Source organism: Polypterus senegalus, chromosome 6 (genome assembly GCF_016835505.1).
Source record: "Polypterus senegalus isolate Bchr_013 chromosome 6, ASM1683550v1, whole genome shotgun sequence".
NCBI lineage: Eukaryota > Metazoa > Chordata > Cladistia > Polypteriformes > Polypteridae > Polypterus > Polypterus senegalus.
The window spans coordinates 31793075-31818728 of record NC_053159.1 but is presented as its reverse complement, the minus strand read 5'-3'; the positions used below and the strand labels follow the sequence as shown (position 1 = coordinate 31818728).

General features: G+C 39.0%; 1 protein-coding gene across 10 annotated transcripts in view; it reads left to right on the top strand.

The window, feature by feature from the left end:
- Positions 1 to 25654, top strand: part of hspg2 (heparan sulfate proteoglycan 2) — a 516773-nt gene that overhangs the window by 486203 nt on the left and 4916 nt on the right. For all 10 annotated transcript variants that reach the window (XM_039755775.1, XM_039755773.1, XM_039755774.1 and 7 more), the window contains 7 exons: positions 1236 to 1407; positions 5379 to 5501; positions 17585 to 17660; positions 20347 to 20425; positions 21371 to 21441; positions 24904 to 24987; positions 25069 to 25172. In XM_039755775.1, the coding sequence (XP_039611709.1) occupies positions 1236 to 1407; positions 5379 to 5501; positions 17585 to 17660; positions 20347 to 20425; positions 21371 to 21441; positions 24904 to 24987; positions 25069 to 25172 (709 nt within the window). The remainder of the gene's footprint in view (positions 1 to 1235; positions 1408 to 5378; positions 5502 to 17584; positions 17661 to 20346; positions 20426 to 21370; positions 21442 to 24903; positions 24988 to 25068; positions 25173 to 25654) is intronic.

Below are 25654 nucleotides of genomic sequence, written 5' to 3'. Positions count from 1 at the left end.
ACTCCGTTTCACCAATCAGATGTAGTAACAATAATCACATGGCTCTGTTTCACCAATCAGACATAGCGATGCAGTCACATGACCACACACAAACTGTGGCGGCATAGCGGCACAAACTCCTCACAGACAGTGTACAGGGAAAGAAAGAATACATGAAATATGAGAGCCAACTCCTGCTGAAGCTCAACCATCACTTCACTAAGTGAAGAACAAGCACGTTTTAACCAAACATGCACAGACACAGACAGTCAAGGTAAGGTGAGACTTCTTGTACGTGCTCAAGCTGTCTCATTCTAATGTTATTTTCTATCAGTTGTGCTATTTGGAGGGCAAGTGAACATGCAGTATTATACTGTCAGTGTACGGGATATCTTGTCACTGTAAGCAGTTTGCACTGTTCAGACATACATGTTACCTACTGTAGGTATTGCCTTCAAAAGCTTTGTCATGAAGAACTGAGATTTGGAACTTTGTGTTATTTGTGCATCTTTATTTTGTAAAAATGTGATTTATTTTTACTCATTTTTTATTTTATTATTTGGAAATAACAAAATTTGCACATTATTTTATATTTTGTCTGTCTTATTACAACATTTCTAAAAAATAAATCATTTATTATGATCAAACAGTTACTCAGTACTTGCGTAGTCCATCCATTCATCCATTATCCATCCATCCATCCATCCATTATGGAACCCACTATATCCCAACTACAGGGTCATGGGGGTCTGCTGGAGCCAATCCCAGCCAGTACAGGGTGCAAGGCAGGAAACAAACCCCGGGCAGGGCGCCAGCCCTCCACATACTTAAGTAGTCTTTTCACCAAATACTTTTTTACTCTTACTTGAGTAATTTTTTGGATGACTACTTTTTACTTCTACTTGAGTAATATTATTTTGAAGTAACGCTACTCTTACTTGAGTACAATTTTTGGCTACTCTACCCACCTCTGATCTGAGGACAGGAGTTCCACATGTCTGCTAGTATATTTGATCATATTAGTATAATCTAAAATGTTTCCTTAAATACATTATATTGTTTTCATATGAAAATTTACATACTAAATATTTTTTATATACATTAAAGGTCTATGTTACATTAAACTGCATGACCCAGGTCCAAAAAAAAGCTTTACATTTTAATTACTAGGCTATTAGTTCAATGCGTTATTCCTGTTTCTAATAAATCTCTTGTTTCTGCCAGAACAAGAAATGAAACATTTAAGTATTTTCCAGGTTTCAATCAATGGCAAGAAGGTGGATATCTCCTATAGCTTCACTCGCAGTGAGGATATCTCGCAGTGCACTGATGACAGCCCCTGTGACAGGATGCCCTGCCTTAACAAGGGGACATGTTTCCTGACAGGAGAATACGAGTACCAGTGTATCTGCAAGGAGGGGTATGAAGGTAAGTCAAGATGGCTGTCCTTTACTTAAATGATGAACCTTATTCTGTACTAGGGAGTAATAACCAACCTATTATCAATTTAATTAAACATTTCAGTTGCTCTTCTCCAAATCTACTTCCTTCTTCAATATTTAAGCTGTTCATCCTTTCAAACAGATATAGTGCTTTTTATGAAGTGTAGCCATCCACACAGTGAAAGGGTATAAGGCCTTAAAAAGGCTTCACTGTTCAGGGGCCAGGTCTTCTTTGCCTGCCTGGAAAAGGCCTCACCCAAGTGGGATTAATCCCAGTTGTACTGGGATGCCTCAGGATTTCATAGGTCCAAAATGTGGTTTAAGCCTCAAAATAACCTTGAATGTCTTAAAAATATGTAAGAAAAGCCCAACAAGAGGAGGGATGACCATAAACTATTAGCTTGTATAAAAAGGAGAAGCAAAGAGTTTTTATAAATAAGGATTTATTAACACGTCCATAATAGTAAACAAAGTAGGAAAAGGGTAAAAAAAGATTTACCTAAAAGTCAATTTACAGCAACCAAATTCAATCCACAATCCAGAGGAATACTCCATTAGCAAAGCGAAAGAATTTCAAAAAGCCAGTAAATCAAAGTAGAACACAATACTGTCATTTCTCATTATCTGTTGCAATTACATTCTTGAAAAACTCAGTGGATACATAAGCTGTGGATACTGAAACATTTGTCCTATGGAAGAAAACTGGGTAAGGGAAAGACAGGGCCGAGCGGACATGCTGGCTCTCTGCTCTCACCACTTAACACTAGAATTACCAGAGCCTACAAAAAAACTTGTAGATCCGTCTGACCTTAAAACACTTCGCACCTCTCCATCAGCGTCTTTTGCCCTTTAAATGCGTTGATAAGCAGCAAATAGCAAGCAGCCTGCTTTCACATCCCCCACCCCGCACAGTTTTCTCAGCTAAAGTCTGTTTACCTGCGTGTCAGTTGCTTGGAGTTGTATAGAGTGAGAAGTCAAGCAAAATTACACCTTTTATAAATACTATATCGTTATTTGGAACACTTGCATTTCATGTATGTTCCGTGTCTACAACGATCTATGCACAGTAAACACATCGTTAAGACAGAAACGTTTTTCATGTTTTAGTAATAATTGACAAAATGTACACATGAAGTTTATAATGTGTGAAGTCTGAATTCCAAATATCAAAGAAACACTTTCACAAAAGAGCAGGGTTGATCTGAGGACCTCACTAAGTTCACCAATTGATAAGTAGCAACAGGTGGTGTACACAAAGGGCAGGGATTTAATCAGTGAGAGCTTATGATCAACACTTACTATGAATTCCTTCTTAGTGGAGAACAATTACAAGCCCCGGTTCCCATCACTAATGGGGTTTAATAGCTTATTCACACCTCTTGTCACCAGGAAGGCATACATTGATCCCTTCAGTGTAGATATCTAAGGGCATGATGGACCTGTTATTGCTCACTCTCGTGATTTTCTGCAGCACACCTCTCAGATTTTTTTCAGCTGTGTTTGAGGGAAAATACAACACCCTGATGTCTGTCCCTGCCCCATCCCATGACCAGCAGTGAAGACCTTTACTGTAAATAAGCAGGATTATAATGCGGGTGTTGTGAAATAGGATACATTTTGATAACAGTGGATAAGCATATCCGCAAGAATGAAATCTGTGGATAGCGATGATTTACTTTGTTTACAGAAACTCCATTATAAATGAATAATATTCAGCTTCTGAGCCTCCTCAGCTGACTGTAATAGCCAGAGGGAGGGCTCAGGAATGGTGATGTCAGGGTGGCCCACCTATTGGGGGACCACGTTTAAATCACACAGAACATTGGGACATTTAATGGTACAGTACACTAGTATGGACGTACAAATAGTATCAAAAGATATAACCTAAAGACATGACAAATAATAACTCCAAAATTTACAGAAAACAATATTACATAAAATACATTTAAATTCACATTGATACATACCCTCTTTAATACACTACTACTCCATAACCTCAAAAAACATTTTTTGGTGTAATTTGTCCAAATTTATGCCATTGGCCCAGCTTACATCACAACTTATTTTATTTCTTATGCTTATAAATCAGTCTTTGTTACATTTTTTAAACTTCAAACATTCCTGAGAAGCCCACTCTCATCAACAAGAGGCACTGTTTTAGGGCGCATTAATAAACTCTCAATGGCCTGTACTTTGGCTGATTTTTTTAATACATTGTGTAGGATATGGAGACTTCCACTAATTTAATTTTGATTTGATATACTTTGTTAATTCACAAGGGGAAATTGTCTTTTTGAATGACCTTTGGCAGTCAGAGTGCAGGGTCAGCCATTATACAACACACCAGAGCAATTTGTAGTTTAAGGACCTTACTCAAGGACCCAAGTAGGATCCCAGGAATAGAAGATTGATATTGCAGCATCACTTATCACTATAGATGAACGAAGCCCATTAAATTTGCTTTGCCACAAAATGTAGCAATGTTCATGTACTTTGCCGAACTCAGAAAAATGCATTGAAGTCAATGGGGAAGAATAAACGGCTATTTTGCCGTTTGCTTATCATGGTCTTATAAATGTCCCTGACAGCTAGGGAAATATCTGCCATCTTTGTTGGACCAATTACTGTGGCAAAAATGTGACATAACCTGTGAGGCAGCAGTGTACCTCAAAGAGATAAAATTAATAGAATTAAACAGTAGAACAGTAAAATTTCTTGCACACAGTAGCGGAAGCAGGAACAGACTAAGGCTTCCCTCCATTCCATAGCAGGTACTCGCCTCTCACGAACCAAAACGTACAACATACGTTGTTTTTTCCCCTGACACTTTTGCTTATTCACTGCCACTGCTACCAAATAAGTGCAACAATAAAGCACATTGATCCTTCAGTCCTTCCAGTCTGCATCAACTGCACAGCACTCTGGGTAATATTATTAAAGGGGTAGTGTAGTTCTGCAGCTTTTAGTTTAGCTTAGCTTCAGGGCACTAGTGTTTTCAGGTAATTCCAAAGACCAAATATCTTAATTTTAAAGGTTTTAGTAAAATTTCACAGCAAAACAATTCACATAAAAATACAGAAAAAAGTGATATTAAAGAAAAGTTCTTGTTCAAGAAAAGTTCTGTTTAAGGCATATTTATCTCGTTTCATTTCTCTAAATTTGGTCATACAGTTGTACTTTAAGCATGATCAGAAAACTGTATGCCATCTTTTGTTTGCAAACTGAAAACTTATCAAACAGTCCGTGCTAGCAGTGGAGCTAATTCTTGACTGGCTTAATTAACACTCTGTATATAGATATAGCTAAAAACATTCATATTAACTTACAGGGGATAAAAGACTATATGATATTCTAAGTGACTATAAGAAACTGATATTCAATATATTGAAATTAAGCCATTCTAACATTTAACATTCTAAGACTGGATCTTACAAATATGCTTAGGTATTACGCACAGGCCACATACAAGCCCATACAAAAAGACATTACCATTAAGACATGAATATACCAACACATTTCTAGTTTCCTTCTGCATTCATGTTTTGTGTTTAAATGTATTTTCAAATTTTCTACCAATTTTTAGCCCTCTACTAGGATCAGTGGGGGGCTGTCCTATTCAACATTGGCTTCTAAAGCTCTATGATGTCACACTGGCCTCTCAAAGCATTATGGGGCACCATAAAAAAAAATGTGTCCAATCTGGCTGTTTACAATTACAAACAAAATACTCAGCTGTCAAAGTCATTGGCAAACACAGCATATTACTACAAAAAGTGTGCCCAAATTGTGCCAATCAGCACTACTTATCACTTATTTGGAGTGTCGAGTAAAACAGTTGGAACCTGATTGGGAATACATAATAAATCATATACTGTATTTAAAGAAGTTACTTGAGAGGAATCATGGGTTAAAACAATGACATTTAGTAATTAATATAACAATCTTTTGCTTTGGCAGGTGACCGTTGTGAGATCATTGTGGATATGTGCCTGGCAGAAAATCCTTGCATGAATGGTGCCGTGTGTACCAAAAAGCAATGCGTTTGTCCCATGGGATTTACAGGCCAATTTTGTGAGAAAGGTAAGTAACTGCTAAAGGGTTCTGTTAAGCTGTAAAAAGTTTTGACTTCTACATTGCAGTCTTTCAGTTGTCAACAAACACTCAGCCATGTTCTGCAATGCCATTTTAAAAGTCAGAAGTAAATAGAAATAAATTAGGCTAATATGAAACAACAACATCCAGTTTATAGGGATATTAGAAATGCTGACTCAAATTTCTTGTGTCTTTGTATCATTTACTTTCTGGATCTTTAGATGGGGGACATTTAGTAGGGGTTTAGTTCTGGGGTGTGTCAATGGACATGGCCTCTTTTTTATCTGAGGAAATAGGATATGCAGAAATATTAAGCAGGACAAGAAGAAAGTGCTACAATAAATCTAGACAAAGAGTGGCAAACAGCCTGTCTAATGTAACCCGACTCCCAATGTTCTCCAGACAAACTAAGCTTTGTACCCTTTTTGCACAAAGTAATATTTGTGATTCTCTTGTATTCATTTCTACATGTGCTTCCTTCTGTTAATTTCAAGTTTCAGGATAATCTCAAATAGAATCAACAGATTCTTTTCGCTCACCGTAGTCCTCCACCTCAGGAGGTTCAGGGCAAGGGCGACGTCCATCTGAATCATGGCTCCAATCAGCTAGCTTCTCACAATGTACAGTAGTTACTATGACCATGAAGGGAGTGAAATCCTCCATTAACATTAAAATAGGCAGTTGTGCCCCAAAACATTACTTAGTCTAATCATGTCCACCAAGGAAAATTTATAAAAGTGCATAAAAATGTGTCCTCAGTGTCCTCAACTTCACCACACACCCATGTACTGTATAGACACACACATGCAGGCCGCTCTACCTTCTCATTTCTGATATTGTTTAGTTCTTGTAAACATTTCATTTGAAGTTTTGCTTTTGTGAAAAATCAAATCCCCAATTTCCATTTTAAGTTGTGTAAGCACACCCTTCTGACATTTCTGACAAAATGTTATTTTTTTCTGGTAATAACAAGTAACTGTGTCAAGTTGTCTTGGGTTTGGGGCCCAGTGGCACTCCCTTGTAGTCACAATTGGCCACAATAAATTTGTATTGCAGGACTTCTGTTGAATAGGCGGCCAGAAAATTCTGAAGACTATGCCAATTGTGACCACAAAGGGGCATCACTGGGCCCCAAACCCAAGACATGATGATACAACACACATTTTTAGAATAAAGTAAAAGTTATTTATTCTTACGAAGCACCTGTCTGGCAATCAGCTACAGCAACAAGACAAATGAAACTGTTCTTCCTCCTCTTCTACCTCTTTGGATTGTTGCCTGCTGCCTCCTGACTCCGACTCCCCAACGTGTGGCAGCAGACTCCTTTTAAGCCGGACCTAGCAATGCTTCGTTGTCACCACGTGTCTTCGAGGAAGCACTTCCAGGCCATAGAAAAAGTAGGGAGGTCCTCTCCTGACAGCATCCTCTTTTGATACCCAGAGAACCTGACAGGGCTGCATTTCTGGACTCCAACTCCCAAGTACCCCTGCAGGTGTCCCAACTGGGCTACCATACAAGGAACACTGCCACCTAGCCTATGGGGAATGGAACCACTGTTGATCCTTGGCTTTTATTAGTCCATTCATTAAAACCGTACCAGCCAGCTACAGATTTATTTCCTCGTCCTGCCAGCCAATTCATTTGAGTTATTGCACTGGCCTCTCGTCCAGGTAATGAATCATCCTCCAACCCAGCCGGGATGTCCATTCTCCTCCTACAGAGCAAACAAAATCAGAATATGATTAGAGTCTGCGTTATTTAAAAGTCTTTATTTTCACCTGTACATATTGCAGTGCCAAGTTAGCAATTTTAGAAGTATACATGTCTGGAGAGCATTTTCAGAACTCTACGAGTTAAAAAATATCAAAGTAACATAGACAGAAGGTGAAAACAGAGACTAATTTCCACATTTTTAAATGAATATATAGCAGCATGGATGTAATCTTAAAAATATCTACTCATTTTGTTTCCTCTCTTCCATGGACCTAATGGTACTTAAGGCATTCACAAATGTGTGACAGGTTTACCCGTGACCCTGTAGTTAGGATATAGCAGGTTGGATAATGGATGGATGGATGGGTGGCAGGTTTACTGATATCTCTCTTTTCAGTTTGTTTCGTTCTAGGCAAATTCATATATTAGTTAAATGATTAACAGGCTGATTCATTTTCTTGAAGGCTTAAGAGCTTCTTTTTATTGGAATGCTCTGTGGTGCTGCAAGTTGATGGCGCTCCAGATTCTAAACATATTGATCTATCCTAAAGTCACCATCATAAAGTTCAGTATTTCAGCTGTTAATATATTAAAAAGATGGCCATGTCATTTACAGTTTGACTTAAATTAAATACAAATTCATACAGCGGCATCTTCATGTTGAAGATTATTCTGCTATGTTTATTTATGATTATTTATATATGATATAAATACATTTGATATAAATACATTTGATATGCAGGTAAAATTACTTATGAATGTGAAGGATTCACAGACCATACATTGAAGTACGCAAAATCAAAAGAAATATGTCTCACTTAGGACACTTCTGACTCTTCCAAAGTGAAGTTATTTGAATTGGCCACGCTTCTATCTATCTATCTATCTATCTATCTATCTATCTATCTATCTATCTATCATATAGTCTATCTATCTATCTATCTATCTATCTATCTATCTATCTATCTATCTATCTATCTATCTATCTATCTATCTATCTATCTATGATTATTTATGCTATGCACTGTATGTTATTTAATGTTGGTATATTTCATGATTTTTTAAAATGTATTTCTCAGTTCATACAGACTTTCACTGTTTGCATATTTTAGTTATTCTGGTGTGTATTTAGACCATAGTGTGTATGCATATATGTTTATTTTTCTGTCTATTTGTGTATTTATTTATTTAAAGAGCTTCTGTAAAAAGCCAGATTTCCCCCTGGGGACAAATAAAGTTATATCTATCTTTGGTATATTTAGGTTCCCTTTTTAGACCCTTAGTACTCCAAAAAATACACAACATCTGTTTCTTGGCCCACATCAGGAGTAGCAAGGCAAAGATAAGAACCACAGTTCCCTCCATGTGTGTCACAGCCTTCATTTCATATGTACTGTACATTCAGCATGTCTCAACAACTAGCAATGCAGAAAACGACTGCAGTAATGGAGCTTTCCTGGAGTCCCCTTGACTTCCATATTTGTTGTGTATCACTATTAATGAGAAACAAATGCATGTGAATCAAAAAGATCCATATCTGTGTCCTGCTGCAGGCAACGGTGTTTGTCTTTCCTCATAACCCCTCTTCCTAACTTCAGTTTCAGACCTTTTCATTTCACCTATTCCCAATTACACAAGATTACCTGTCAGCACAGTGAAGCCTGAGTGGTACACAGGGTAGCGGGGGGAATGGTATAGTATATGATTCAATATGATTCTGTGTGGTTTTAACTAACGGGAAATATTGGTGACAATTTTGGGATCTAACTTTCAACCCTCTTCTCCATCTCTTCGATCTGTGATGTATGGCACTTGGGCCTGGCATGCTGTTAATACAGTAGTGTAATCAAAAAGGGAATTTTACACGACTCAGTAGAACCTTGATTATCCATGCACACAAATGGAAGCACATTTCTGGACAAACAGATAGAAGGGGTCATCAAAAAATAACCAGGGTTGTTACAGATTTTTATGCAGTGACTTATATGTCTACAGTGTTGATTCCTTGCGTCAGATGATATAACAGTCTAATTTGAGCCGTCATGAAATAATTAAGAAAATATAAGATATTAAAAGATGTATCATGTGACAGATAGGGGGCGCTATTGCTCCCTTGAGCCCTTGTCCAATACTCCAGACACCAGATAAAAGTCCCAAAGATGACTTTGTTCATAAGCCACAGTGCACAAAGCACCCTCTCCTCCACAATACTCATATAATAAACCAATACAATAACAAAAAACTCTCCACCACTCCCAGACGCATTGCCCTCCTACCACCCAGCTCAGCTCCCCGTCTGGGAGCTCCCACAATCCTTTTATAGTCCCTGACCCAGAAGTGTTCCAATCCCCAGTCCATGTGATCTTCTATCACTTCCGGGTCAGATCAAAAGTCCTTTTCTTCACCCCAGAAGTACGTCTTTTCTGCCGTCGCTCTGCCTATGACGCACTTCCAGGTTATAGGGCCCATATGACTCTTTGCTCCTCCCTGCAGTTCCCTCTTGCGGCCCTTGGGGTATCCAGCAGGGTTGTGGATGAAAACTCCATTGTCCATAATTCCCTGTTGGTCTTCGGGGCACCTCCATACTGCAGGGAGGGCTCCATCTGGCGGCCTGGGGGTATTGGCCATAGACCACAATCATGATCCAAATATTATCTTTTACATGATTAAAATGGCAATAGTCAATACAATCTGTAAATATAATTATAGCTATGGGTGTCTTAAGGAGCTTTCATGATGACTTTATTTAATTGTAATTCTCTGAACTCCTGTCTGTTTAACCCCTAGATCCAGTTCATTTTAAAAAATCTATTTGATTCTGGAGCATGTGAAAATACATTCAAAAAAATTTTCGGGCCATTTCCAAGTAGACACAAATGCACTTCATTTTGAGCAGCAGTACAGTATATGTTATAGCTAATGGTTCCCAACATGTAAGAACTGAATAACGCCATGCAATATGATGTAGTCCCATTTCATTGTTACCAGTGTAGTGATTTTGGTATCAGATTCACCTTTTTAACTTGATATTCAGTGGTGACAAAGCAATACCAGCAACCAGAGGTGATTCTGGGGACTCTGGGAGTCCCAGGCAAAAAGCTCAGTTATTGAAGTTAGAGTTCAGGTGAAAGCCTCTCCTGGCACCTGGTAGATGTCAAGTAAGACATCTGTAAAACAGCTTTAAAGATGAAAACTTCTCTCACCAGAAGCAACAGTGATAGGAAAAGTCATGACTGCTGAGGGACCACATTTGAACTTCTTAGACGCCCGTCCAATTTACCCTTGCCCTGTGTCTGAATTGGTGCTGCCGATATTTTCGTTGTGCACTGACTACAGTGTGTTCTGGAGAGACTGAAGCTGAATGGTCAAATTGTCTGAACCGTTTGAGTCAGTGCTCTTCGTGATTCATGAAATTGGCTCAGATTATGTTGAATGTTACTAGAAAAGCAACGTTCATCACAAACACTTTTGCAACAGAGACCCTTAGGGGTTTCCGACCATGTTGTTGGAGTGCTCTGCTTCAACAGAAATTTGAGGACTTGTTAATACAATGAGTAAGTAGGCAAAGAGATGCCCTTGGGGCCCCCTTCCAGTTTGGGGCCCTAGACAATTGCCTGCTCTGTCACTGCGCCTCTGCCAGCAGCAACAGGCAACACATTTACTGCAATTTACTCATAGAAGTAGGAACGTATTTAGAATAAGGTGCAAATTATTTTTTGGTAATACTTGAGCTTGGGCCCTGCAATGGTCTGGCACTCTGTCTGGCGTTTGCTCCTGCCTTGCACCCTATGCTACCCAGGTTAGGCTCCAGTACCTTCCCACAACCCTGTTAAGGACTAAGCAGGTTAGAAAATGACTGACTGACTTTAGTTTAGGTACTGCAAAAATTCATCTATTACTCATTTAATTTTATATAACAAGACTTCACACTTTTTTTTGTGTCAATGCCACTTACAAATCATCAGTAAAGTGCTTATTCATCTCTGTGCAGTGTGGCATTTGATATGCAGGTATAATTACTTATGAATGTGAAGGATTCACAGGCCATACATTGAAGTACGTAAAATAAAAAGAAATATGTCTCACGTAGGACACTTCTGACTGTTCCAAAGTGAAGTTATTTGAATTGGCCACGCTTCTATCTATCTATCTATCTATCTATCTATCTATCTATCTATCTATCTATCTATCTATCTATCTATCTATCTATCTATAGTAAATGAAAAAAGCACAAGAGCTCAAACAACATCCTTCTTATAATTGCTGATTTTCAGATTTTGCTGATGATTACTTTATGGTTATTTGACATTGAATTAGTAAGTACTGGTTGTCATCTTCAAGATGAAGCATCACCTGATCTTCCATATTGGTTTCATGAGTTTTTATAACAAATCAAATAACTTTTTTATGTACTGGTTGCATCTCCACGCAAGGAACCACAATGCTGTGGGTAAAGACACTGTATGAAGTCACATGCTCTTGTCCTAAATGCTCTATTTGTGTGTTCTAAAAATGTCAATGAGTGCTTTCTTTATTTGCATGCTTTCCACATTAAAAATAATCAGTGTGCAGATGGACACATTTTCATTTTCTTCCAACTTCTAACTTTGCATGCCGATGCTCAAAGAAGTCTAATAATATGTACTGTATGGCAAAACGTATATGACATCGCTCCAAATGAATGAAATCAACTGTTTCATTGTTAACAAGTGCATGAAATCACACACATAGCCATATGCAATATCAGTTGACAAACAGAATTGGGTGTACTGAAGAGCTAAGTGACTCTAAACATGTCATTGTCAAAGGAGGCCACCTCTGCCACAAACCAGTACGTGAAATATCTGTTCTGCTAGATTTCCACTGGTCTACTGTACGTGCCATTATTGTGAAGTGTAGGGATTTAGGAGCAGTGACAGTCCAGCCATGAAGTTGAACAACATGCAAACTCAGAGAGTGGGGCTGCTAAGTGCTGAAGCACATAACACATGAAAAATCACCTATCATGTGTTACATTACTCACAACAAAGATACAAACTGTCTTTGAAAGCAACATCAGCATAAGAACTGTGCATAAGGGGCTTCATGGCCAAGCAGCAGTACACAAGCCCAAGACCAATATAAATAATGCCAAGTCGGCTGGAGTGGTGTAAATCACAACGTCATTGGACTCTGTAGCAATGGAAACATATCCTCTGGAGTGATGTATCAAGCTTCAACCATCTAGCAGTCTGATGCACAAATCTGGATTTGGAAGATGTTAGGAGAATACTGCCCCCACTACACTGTTCCTAATGTAAAGTTTAGTGGTGGAGGGATAATGGCCTGGGGCTGTTTTTCAGATAGATAGATAGATAGATAGATAGATAGATAGATAGATAGATACTTTATTGATCCCGAGGTTAAATTCAAGACAGGGTTGATCTCAGGGTTTCGGGTGAGGTCTCTTTGTTCCAGTGAAGGGTACTCTTAATACTTCTGCATACAAAGACATATTAGATGACTTCCACCTTTGTGGCAACAGCTTGGGGCAAGCATTTTTCAGTTCCAGCATAACTGTGCCTTTGTGTGCAAAGCCAGGTTCATAAAGACATGAAGGCCTTCACTCAACCTTGACCTCACCTATATTGAACACCTTTGGGATGAACTGCAATATTCTTCTCATCCAATATCAGCACCTGACCTCACAGATACTCTTTTGGCCGAATGTATACAAGTTCTCACAGACGCACACCACAATCTCACGGAAAGCCTTCCCAGAAAAGTGGAGGCTGTTACAACCTCAAGAGTTCGAGGAGCAACGTTACATTCTTGCCCATGGTTTTGGAGTGGGATGTCCAGCAAGCTCATATAGGCATGATGGTCAGGTGTCCATAAACATTTGGCCATACAGTATAATGTGTTTTATTTCTTCCACTAGCTGCATTGTAATGATTGTGCAGGCTCTCAGTGAAGTTCTGACGTGCTGTCTTTTGTTGTCACACTGCTCGATGACGTATTGCAGTGATGTATTCCTGGTCCTGTTGTTGCCTGCAAATTCTTACAATTAGGATGCTGTTATTTTCAAACTGATGCACAACTGGATTTTGTGTGGTTCCTGTTTCATATTCTAAGCAAAATTTAACAGATAACACATTCTTGCATTAATTTTATGTGCATGTTTTTTGTGTTCATTTTTATATTTGATGCGCAATTTTAAAAAAATATACACCATTATTTAGTTCATGGATAATCACTGTTCTAAATAACTGCCTTTCTGGGTTGATGAGTATGATTTGTTCACAGTTATTTATTTTGGTAAAAGCTTCACCCAATGCCATTATCAAGTTTACAGTTTACTTGTTTCCATATTCAGATGAAATGGCTCTGTCAGTGTCCCATAAGAAAGTCAGCAGTGGCCAGCATTTTACACTTTCCATTGTCGGGCAACCGTGGTGCGCCGTGAAATTTTCTAGGGGTGCCGCGAAAACTTTTGTAAAATATTTAAAATTGCTAGTGTTTTTGAACTTTTGGTTGATTAAAAAGATAATGTTTAAAAAAATGTATTTTATGTTGGAAAAAACAGATAACGGAACACTTACGGAAATGAAGTCTAAGAAACGAGAGAGACTTCAAATAATCGACAAGGAAATGCGCGTCTGTCTTTCAAAAATTGATCCTCGCGTCAATCTCATATGTGCTGAAAAGCAATCACAACGTTCACATTAATTAAATTTAAGATTTATCCTTTGATTCCTTTATTAATAAAATGTCTTTCAAACTTGTAAAATGAACTGTTCTTATTGGCGATTGTCTATAGATTGTGTCGTCACGACTTTATTTATGGGCAGTCCCTCAGGTACTCCGCAACTCGAAAAAAGTTGCCTTTCACTGCTTTAGACTGTAGGCTATGCTGCTTGTATGAAAAGGACACTTATGTAGGACAAAAACATTTGTAACATTTTAGTGAATTTATGAAAACTTTTTTTATTTAATAATCTAAAATAAAAATAAAAATATATAAAAATATAATATTTTATATTAAATTATAAATAAACACAAATTTCTGACACCATCATAGCCAAAATACAGTGTAGTGGGCCTGTCATCTTTTGAATGGTGAACGTGCACATCATATTTACCAAATCTGCTACTAATTGTTAAATTCCATTTTAAAATGTAGGACATGTTTTGCAAATCTGCATAGTAACTTATTTTAGAGTAAACTGACCATTTTTTTGCGAGCATTGTGTGTATTGTGAAGTAATGTGATGAGATGATTAGTTGCTATTGTGGGTTTAGACCTGTGGAAGCCGCTTGGGTTTTTTTCACTTTTGTTCTTGCAGTGTCCAACAGTTCTCCTCTGCAGTTTCGAGACGGATAAAGTTACTGTGGATGAGGTGGAGATTCATCAGTAACTAAACTCTTTGAAGTTCTGTACATACGTAGTGTGTAAATCAACACTTCACTGAAGCACAAAGTGTATGCAGGAATATTTAGGCAGCCCACTAGTGTTCCACTGGTGCGTCATACTGGTGGATGAAGCATTGCAGAATTATGAGTGTAGACATTTTAAAAGACAACTGTTAAAATGAAATATTTTTATTTGATTTGTCTTGGAGTTCAGCAAACCAAGCATTCCACCATATATTGCATTGTGTATGATTGTATGTAACAGAATTCAATGTGATTTCTAAGGCACATTGTTCTGCCTTGCAGAATAGCTGTTTGTTATTCAGAGGAATGTTAACACAGACTTATGAATATTCATGTAAATAGTTCCAAGGAAGAGGAAACAGAATTACAGGAAGTGGTTAGACAGCATGCTTCACGAATAGTTTGTGTTTGTTTGTCCCATCGAAGCAAAGCCTTCTCACTGTACTGTTCTCGTCTTTGGTGTTTGAAACAGAAACTAAACAGTAGCCAAACTCTAACATCATAAAATCGAAATAAAACTGGAGCATGCGCTATTGCTTTGATGGGACTAACAAACAGTCTATTTGTGAAGCATGCTGTCTAACCATTAACCTCCTGTGGTTCTATTTCCACTTCCTTGCAGCTGTTTATACGAATATTCATAAGTCTGTGTTAACGCTCCTCTGAGTAAGGTGGAGGAACACACAGTGCCAGTCTTTATGTGGTACAGCAGCAGCAACTGGCTATTTTTTGCGTGTGTTATTACACAGTGTTACTTAGGTATAAATAAAATGGTAAAAGAATCTGTGTTTTGGAAATTCAATGTCTTAACACAGCCTATGATGAGACAAAGATATACTCTTACATGAAAGACAAGGCCGTGAAATTGTTCTCCATATTTGTTGAGAAGAAGATGCTGTACCTGTGGTGTTAGATGAGATTGTGCTTTGGCCAGTACAAAATTTTGTATACACTGATAGCTGTGTCCTCCCATCAGCCCCAGCATGCTCCTGTTGCATTAGGGGAGTTGTAGTCCCTGTGTCAGCAGTGGTTTTTGGGCTGCTTCCCCCCCTCCCCGTTATGCCATATAGTCTATATTTTAAGTTGGACCAACAACAATGCACATACAACATTTTCAGCTGCTTTTGCATGATTGACAAACACACAAACAGACGTAGAAACAGCTAACAACTTTATATAGATTAGCAGTTCTTAAACTTTTCTCTCGCAAACCAATTTTTATGTTTTTTGAGTCTTCGAGACCCAGAATCACCGGTGACTGTCATTCCTCTCCCTCTTGGAAAATTGTTGCTGAGCTTTATCTCCTTTGTCACTTGGAGAATTGTTGTCGACAGTTAAAGCCTTTGTTACTTGGAGAAATGCTCCAGACCATCACCCCTTTATTATTTGGAGAATTGTTGCCGAACGTCATTCCCTTTGTCATGTGGAGAATCGTTGCCAACCGTCATCCCCTTTGTCGCTTAGAGAATCGTTGCCAACTGTCATCTCATTTGTCACTTGGAGAATCGTTGTTGACAGTTAAACCTTTTGTTACTTGGAGGAACACTTCCGACCATCATTCCATTTGTCACTTGGAGAATCGTTCCTGACCTTCACCCCCTTTGTTACTTGGAGAATCATTGCCCATGGCAACCCATCACAAGACTCCCCTCACCTCGTGTATGACCCTTTCCCATTATGTACTATTTTGATTATCAAATCTGCGTTGCACAAATCCATACAACACGCAATCCAAAATTAGGTCACAATCCATAGTTTAAGAAACTATGATATAGATAATATTAGGGTGAATCAAATGAAAATCTTTCATTTTTTTCATAATTTATCGCAGCAAAGTTTTCATACAACTGTGTAATTTTTCTATGCAATCTTCATGGCATTCGACACAAGTTCTCTAGCGCTAACAATGTGCCTGGATTCTTCTCAAACACAGAATTGCTTTGAAGCAGTGTGACATGTCGCATTGTTGGATCATTCTGACCAGCTACAGACTACAATTTGCGCTGTGCTCTCTTGCATATTGGACACTGGAGACGCATTTTAATGTCTGGTGTAAATGTATGTAACATATATTGGGATTTGATCTATGAAATGAATGTTACAGAAGTTTTTTGAGAAAACCCATTGTCATTGCATGCTCTGTGTATCACATTTAGGATATTAATGAAGAGGTCTGCCTTTAAAAAAGACAAGTTTGACAATCCTGCTAGTGCTTGATTTTTAGTGTTTTGATAATTTTGCTGCAATTTTATAATTACTTTCAGTCATCTTGTGCCCACCCCACTTTCCCATGGAAGTTTACTGTGGCCCCCTAGTGGGTTTGTGTCCACCTGGTTAAGAACCATTTGTTTAAAGAGTCCTTAAGGCCACCATAGACTTCATTATTTACTAACTCAACTACAGGATCCCTAGCACACTTTCTCAAAAATGTTTCACATGCACAACACTCCTCACCCCATCAGGCCTCTTCTTCTCCCACTAGATGAGCTCTCATCATCATTTGCTCCTCAACCTCCAAGCTCAAAGAGAGACTGGCTAGATGATGCTGGAACAATTCCAGGTAGACCCTGGGAACCACTTCCATGTTTCTAAGCCATGGTACTGTTGGTGTACAGATAGAATTCCACCGTAGTTGCACTAAGTGTTCCTGCATCTGTTCCCTTCATCTTAGAGTTGAACTGAAGAAGGTCTGGGTGGCTGACCTCCATGGTAGCCTGGTGAGGTTAAAATATACTGCCACTTGGGGAACTTCAAAGAACATAATAGGATCTGGGGTCCTGACAGAGTCATTTCTGTAATTGTGAGGCCTCTTGTTGACCTCAGACAGCATCACTGTACTGGTCTCTTTTACATCATTTCATAAATTCGGTTGGTTCTGCTTTCTTTCAATGCACAATAAACAAAACTATGTATTTGACAGTGAATTCCATTTCTGCTTTCAGAATCACCTATTCAATATTCTGCATACTTCTCTGATGACGGCTATATGACTTTACCAAAGCCTGTGTTTCCCAGAAGGTGAGAGAAAATCAATTATTTCAAATGTCATTTATCTAGTAGACATCATCAATAGATTTTTTTTTTAAGATCTGTGACTGTTTTGTCTGCAAAATGTGCAAATTATATGTCTGTGAAAGTTTAATGAATTATCAATATTATTTAGTCTTAAAAAGATGTAATCATTGCCTTTGCAGACATGTTAATATATAATTACAGCCTTAAATGACTACTAAACACAGAAATTATGTATATACAGTATTCTTTATATGTAACTTACCCCATGTAGTTTGCAGTGGTGGCCAAGAAAAAAATTTAATTTTATGTTTTTCTAGAGAAAGAACATAGCAAAGTTGCTTTTGAATCGAAGACCTGCCTCCCCTCTCATTCATTGGTCAAGACCCCATTTTTCAATTTAAAAGTGTGACCCTTCAGTGAAGGCACTTCCTATTTGTGGATTATTTTAATTTTGTGGAGATATTTATTTAATAACATTTTAGCAAACAAATCCATGTGTTTTGCATGTTGTGAGCATACTGGATTACTAGAAGTGTGGATTATGTGATGCAAGTATTGTAAGATTTGTGGACATTTTCTATTGTTTGCTGTTGTTCTGTTCTATCAGAAACTTTGTTATGTCCTTTCTCCGTGAAAACGTGACATTGAACATTTTTCTCAGCCACCACTACAAACTACATGGAATAAATAATATTTTTAAAAAATATTATCATTTTTGGGTGCATTCCCTTAATTGCCAAAACATTGCAAGAATATGGAAAATGCTAATAAGATTTTGTAAATTTACTTTGTAGTGTAAAGATAAGGTACTTCACGTTTTACCTATTCCACTACATTGTGTTATAAAGATACTGTATACATTTATTCTGAAGATGCATCCATCCATTATCCAACCCGCTACAGGGTCACGGGGGTCTGCTGGAACCAATCCCAGCCAACAGAGGGCGCAAGGCAGGAAACAAACCCTGGGTAGGGTGCCAGCCCACCACAGGGCATGCACACACACACACCAAGCACACACTTGGGACAATTTAGAATCGCCAATGCACCTAACCTGCATGTCTTTGGACTGTGGGAGGAAACCCATGCAGACACAGGGAGAACATGCAAACCCCATGCAGGGAGGACCTGGGAAGCGAACCTGGGTCTCCTAACTGCGAGGCAGCAGCGCTACCCACTGCGTCACCGTGCCACCCTTGAAGATGCATCACATTCCAAAATAAAAGAGTTGGATCCCATTTTCCTTGCAGTGGCTACAAAGCAGTAAGTTGGATGGGATCCAAAAATATGCAAACAGACAATTTACACTCATAGATAAATCTACGGGGCACATCAGAATGTACGCTAACAGAATGTTAGGTTCCATAGCATGACGTGAAGACTACCTTTATAAACTTTATAACATGCTAGTGAGTCCTCACCTGGAGTACTGGGTGTAGTTTTGTGTCCAGGCCACAAAAAAGACATTACAGCACCAGAGAAAGGCCAGAGAAGATTGAGTAGGCTGATTCTGGAACTGAGAGGTCTGAGCTATTGGGAGATTAAATGATGTTGAACCTTCTTAGGGGAACAGCAATTAAGAGATGACATAACAGTTTTTTTTTAATTATTAATTAAAGATATTGGTATAGTGGATCCAGGCTATATTTTCTATGCTGTGGTTCTGTTATAGGAAACACTCTGGACACTCAGAAGGTTGTAACAATTGATAGAATTGAAACAAAACTGAGTGCTATTATGAACAATACTTCACATCCTTTCTCTGACACACCAACACTGAGGAATTTCAAACAATGAATTATTCAGCAGAAGTGTGTTAAGAAACGCTAGGGGTGGAGGGGGATCCTTAATACCAGCAGCAATACATCTGCATAACACCTCACTATGACTATGACAGCCAAGTCAGATGTTTTCTTTTTTTTTTAATTTTTTAATTTTCTTGCATTTTAGTCATTCTGGTGTGTGTACGGACCATAGTGTGTGCGTGTGAGTGTATATATATATTTATATTTATGTATTTATTTATTCAAGGAGCTTTTGTAAATAGCCAAATTTTGGCCTGTGGACAAATAAAGTTCTATCCAATTGAATCCAATATAAAATGAGTTCAACAAGAATAGAAAAATTAGGACGTTTTTCTTCACAAGGAGAACCATTGACACAAGGAATAAATTACTAAGTAGTGTGGTGGACGGTGGGACTTTAGGGACTCCACTTGATGTTGTTTCTGAGGAATTAAGTGGATAGGACTGGCAAGCCTTGTCGGGCTGAATGGCAGGTTCTCTTTAAAGTTCTAATGTTCTGACATTGATTTCTATAAAAAGGTGTTTCATCTAGTGTGGCTGATATGGGCTTAGCTATTTGACTGTGGGAGCTACCGTTTCTCCTAATGTGTCAGGATGGTCATTAGATATCTGCGTTTTTTTGTCCTCCATGTGGATTTAAGGTGAAAACAATCCTTGGAATATTGCAAGTCTCATTTGAGTGCTGGACTGTTTAACTTGCATGACTCTTTACCTGTACAGTGATGTAATTAAAATAATTTGATAACATTCAAGTTTTCAGAATGTTACACATTTGCCACAGCTTTAAATACTCCTCAGTTTAAGAAACTATAAAAATCCTTGCAGAATACTTCCTAATGTTTTCTTTTCAATGTTGGAGTAAACCCTGTGCTATTCATTCACAGTTCCCCAGAAGCTCCTGAAACTATTGAACTGGAAATCCACACAACGTCACCTGATGGGGTGCTACTTTGGCAAGGAGTGGTAAGTTTGTAGAACTTGTCAGTGGGCAATTATGTTCTAAATCAGTGGTTCTTAAACTGTAGTCCTGAACAGCCATATATAATTGCTGATTTTCTTTTATTAACCTTATTCTAGTTCTTGCCCTACAATATGATATACATTTGTTGTAAATATTGCATATTACAGTTTAGAAAGTTATGCACAATGTCATTGAGACTTTTTATATAAACAGCACCTTAAGCAAAAAATTGATTTACTGGTTTTGGGACTATTTGTGACTGAGACCTTCAGGTACAGAGCGTTTTAGTTCCAATACTTTATTGCCATTGTGGCTTATAGGGGGTGTCACTGAACCCCAAAAACCCAGACATAAATACGTAGAACAAAATATTCCTGGGTTCAAATGTCCATTTTGTTTGACAAAAATACCATCAATCAGGCTCCTTCTACAATACACAATGCAATTCTGTGCTGCTTTTCTGGTTTCTTCCTCCGCTCCTCGCCAGTGTCCACCTCCTCCTGACTCCAACCCTCTGAGTGAAGAGACGTGGCTCCCTTTATGCCAAAGTTGGGGGTACTTCCAGTGCTACAACTTTGCACAGATGAGGCACATCTAAGTCAGGAGGATTCCTCCAAAACTGGGCTGCCTGCTATCAGCATCTCCCTCTGGATGCACCCATGGCACCCCTTGGGGCTGACCAGCAGGACTACAATTCCCAGGTTGCACTATTGGTATCCAACAAAAGCAATCCTGATAGGCAGTCTCTCCCTGTCCCCTCATTAAATGGGCCTTCTAACCAGACAACGGGTCCATCAGTCCCATTCTGGAGACCAGTTCACCCATGCCGTCTATTACAACATCTATAACTGGTAATACTATTACTTTTTATATTTTAGAACCACTGAATTTGTTTTTGTTAACAGACATGTAAATCAGAAATAACACTGTTTTGTGAAATCTTACAGGAATTAGGTGAAAATGGAAAAGGTCAAGATTTTATTAGCCTCGGGCTTGAAAATGGACATGTTGTTTTCAGGTACGAAATCCTTGTTTTATTTCATGCCATCTCCTGTACTGCTTTGTCTTGGTGAGAACTGTGATGGAAACATGCTAACCAAACTAGAAAAGATTTGAATTCACCAAAATTAGTGTTGCATTCCTGATTCTTTTCCCAGTATACCTCCTATAGCAAATGTGCCATTTACATCCTCACTAGATACATTGACCACTTCTACTGGCTCCTGTCAGTGCAGAGTAGCAGCATTTCCAATATGATTGCTTCCAAAGTCGCCAGAACTAGTGATGAGTAAAATGATTTATGCAAAATTGAATTCATGGCAAAACTCAGTGAAATTCTGAATGAAAGGAAATTAGTTCCTGTTAGGAAGCATTTACATGCATTAATTCCATATGTGGGTTGCTTGCTGGTGCAGTGGTAGTGCTACTGAACTAGCGTTCGTATCCCAGGTCCACCCTATGTGCAGTTTTTTTTTTTTTTGTTGCACAAGAAAGCACCCAACAGCCCAAGTGTCTAGTTTTTAAAGATTTTAGTGAACTTTAGCGCAAACCGTTCATACAAACAATAAGGAAAAAGGTTTATAATACATAAAAAAGGAGGAAAGGGGAAACTTCGTGTGCTTCGTAAGTATCTAGGTTATCTTTTTTAAGGTTATCTATTCTCACATAGACTAGGACAACATTGTGGCCTGTAGCAAGAGTAGGGAGCAGGTTGAGGAGACCCTGAAGAGGTGGAGATATGCTCTGGAGAGGAGAGGAATGAAGGTCAGTAGGAACAAAACAGAATACATGTGTGTAAATGAGAGGGAGGTCAGTGTAATGGTGAGGATGCAGGGAGTAGAGATGGCGAAGGTGGATGAGTTTATATACTTGGAATCAACAGTACAGAGTAACGGGGATTGTGGAAGAGAGGTGAAAAAGAGTGACGGCAGGGTGGAATGGGTGGAGAAGATTGCAGGAGTAATTTGTGACAGAAAGTTATGAGCAAAAGTGAAAGGGAAGGTCTACAGGACAGTAGTGAGACCAGCTATGTTATATGGGTTGGAGATGGTGGCACTGACCAGAAAGCAGGAGACAGAGCTAGAGGTAGCAGAGTTAAACATATGAATATATGCATTGGGTGTGACAAGGATGGACAGGATTAGAAATGAGGACATTAGAGGGTCAGTTCAGGTTGGACAGTTGGGAGACAAAGTCAGAGAGGCAAGATTGCGTTGGTTTGGACATGTGCAGAGGAGAGATGCTGGGTATATTGGGAGAAGGATGTTAAGGATAGAGCTGCCAGGTAAGAGGAAAAGAGGAAGGCCTAAGAAGGTTTATGGATGTGATGAGAGAGGACATGCAGGTGATGGGTGTAACAGAACAAGATGATGAGGACAGGAAGATATGGAACAAGATGATCTGCTGTGGCAACCCCTAACAGGAGCAGTCGAAATAAGAGGAAGAAGAAGATCACATGCACTAGGACCTATGTTTGACCTACATACATAACGGTCAGAAATCTATGTCTTTAATGCCTATGTGTCTAGCAGTTTATGTTTCTTTCTAGCTGTTTAGCTTCAGTCTAAGGGCTATGCTGTTACCACACAGGGCTAACATTAAGAACATTCTATTACTTTTATACTTATAGAGGGGGGAACAGAATCTTACATTATCTATTGTGAACGGAACCCGGGTACAGACAGGCAGACATGTTGTTTCTCACCACCACACGTTTATTTACAACACTATTTACAAGTTATTAAAGTTCACACACAAACCCAACCAAAGTCCTGGCCACACAATGCCTTGCACTCTTCAGGCCGCCTCCTTGCCTCCTTCCCAAGCTCAGTTCTTCCTTCACTCCCGACTCCAGCCCTGAAGGCGGCCCCTTTTATTATCACCCGGATGTACTCCAGGTGGGTTCCGGCAATTTTCCACGGACACACCCCTGTGTGGCAGAAGTGCCAGCTGCATCCCTGGAAGCACTCTGGGTGTCCCTGCTCCTCTTCCTGGTGTGGCGGAAGTGCTGAGGTCCAGGGCTCCAAAGTCATGGGGGCGCCCCCTGGCGGCGACCACGGGCTCCTACAGCCCTTCCTGGGCGTCCCGGCCGGTTTGCCACCCCAGCCACCTCTGACACTGTGTTAAAGCTACATTATATTTAAATTCAAACTAAGCAAAAACTAAGGTAAATGTGACATTACCTTAAAGGATTTGGCTCTTGCACAGTCTTTTACAGAGATAAAAAAGAATCTCTTGCATGGAAGTATGGACTGCTCATACCATTTGGATTTCTGGATCTGGTGAAGTCAGTAAGAAAACATCATCTGCTAACTGCCCAAAGCTCAAATACTCAAATTGTTTAAGCAAAACAAAACTCTTTGAATCTACTGTTCCTTGATATACTGTTCATAAAAATCAAAAACATGGGGTACTGGATGAACCCTTTGTAGATTGCTATGACTGCCTTCATTAGATTTAATACCAAGAACGCAAACACCAAGCTTGCTCTATAAACTGACTGAGAACCACTAGGTCCTAGGGCTCCTACCATAATAAATACTGACCACCTTCTGAACACTGGTCCTTGCAGTCAGCTCCATTATTGTGGTTTTAAAAAGGTCCCTTTAGACTTCATCCACCGTAGGCCTCATGTGATATGCAGGAGATGCTTTTCCAATGATGACATCTGGTACAGATGAACCTGCTTGGTATTTCTAGGAGATACTCTCTACCTGTTTGGGTTTCTCTTGCCTATGCATCCAAATTTCTATCCATCTGACTCAATTCACCACCAAGGCATTTTTAGGTTATATCTTAATACTTGTCTTCACCAGACTGTTTGGACTTGCTACATTCAATTGTTGACTTTTGTTCCAAGTTGTCCTGATCTTTTGTACTACAGAAACCTGTTTTCCTATGTGGACAGTGCTTAATTACACTGAAGCCAAACTACAGTTTGCAAGGGTAAATTTACCCTTTCATTGACTAACCAGGCCTCATTGTTCTCCAGCAGTACTTCACAACCAGTAGTTGGCAAATTTTCCTCCATCTCCAGGAAAACACAATTAGTTCATAATTGCAAATAAAGGTCTAAATGTTTCAATGTGTATTACCGAGTACTGGGCACTTGTCTTCTGTTTGGATAGAAATGTCAGCTAAATGACATAATGTCTCTTATTTTAACCTTTGTAAAATGCAAGCTATCCAGGCTGCTAAATGAGCTGTCTCGACCTATTATTTCTACTTGATTTATTCTTATTCTAAATTTAGAACAGCAGTGATTTAAGCTTTTAATCTTTGTTTTTATTCTTTCTGCTTTTTATTCTATTTATATTCTGTGAAGAGGAATAATAGTTATCTTTTGTAGCAAGCCGTCAGTACGGCTCTTCTCGGACACAAGGCCCTTGAAATAGCATGCTTCTGCATCTACCACTGTCATTGTGTTCTTATCATTTGTGAACACTTGGAAACATTGCTTTTGTGTTTCTGGTCTTTACAGTTATCAGCTGGGAAGTGGTGAAGCCAAAATCATATCAGAAGATCCTATTAATGATGGTGACTGGCACAAGGTTACTGCAGTAAGGTATGGAAATACTAGTTTGACTCTTGGTAGCAACCTGAACAGTGGAAATGGAGATGAACTGTGTTGTTTGTGCTCCTTTAGGGCTGGAAGGCATGGGTATATCCAGGTGGATGGAGATGATGTGGTGACAGGGGAGTCTGGAGGAGCTAAGGTCATGGTCAACACCAAAGGGAGTATATATTTAGGTAAGCTATACTAACATTTATATAAAGATTAACAGTAAGCTCCTGAGGGCAAATGTGCATGAGTATAAAACCAAATGAGACTTTATTGATGACTGTCTCGATTTCACTCATTGTGCATGGTGCTTCTCCCTTTTCATTGGGTTTTATTTTTATGTACAGTATGTATTTTTCTCCCCAAGCCCATATCAATTCATGTTCCCAATAGGAGCCATTTCCTAAACTCTTCAGCATATTGGAGAAGACAGTCATTCACAACCCATTGAGGGATCATTTAGCTGGGGTAAGGCCAGGTGAAGGCTGGTGACCCGATCTAATAGTCTGTAAAATAGACTGAAATTCCAGGGGGCTGTCAGCTATTTATTTATGGTCAATGCAAAATAAAGGTTTCACGGTATCCACCAAAAATCACCGCCTATGGTGGATTTACAGTGCATCCAGAAAGTATTGACAGCGCATCACTTTTTCCACATTTTGTTATGTTA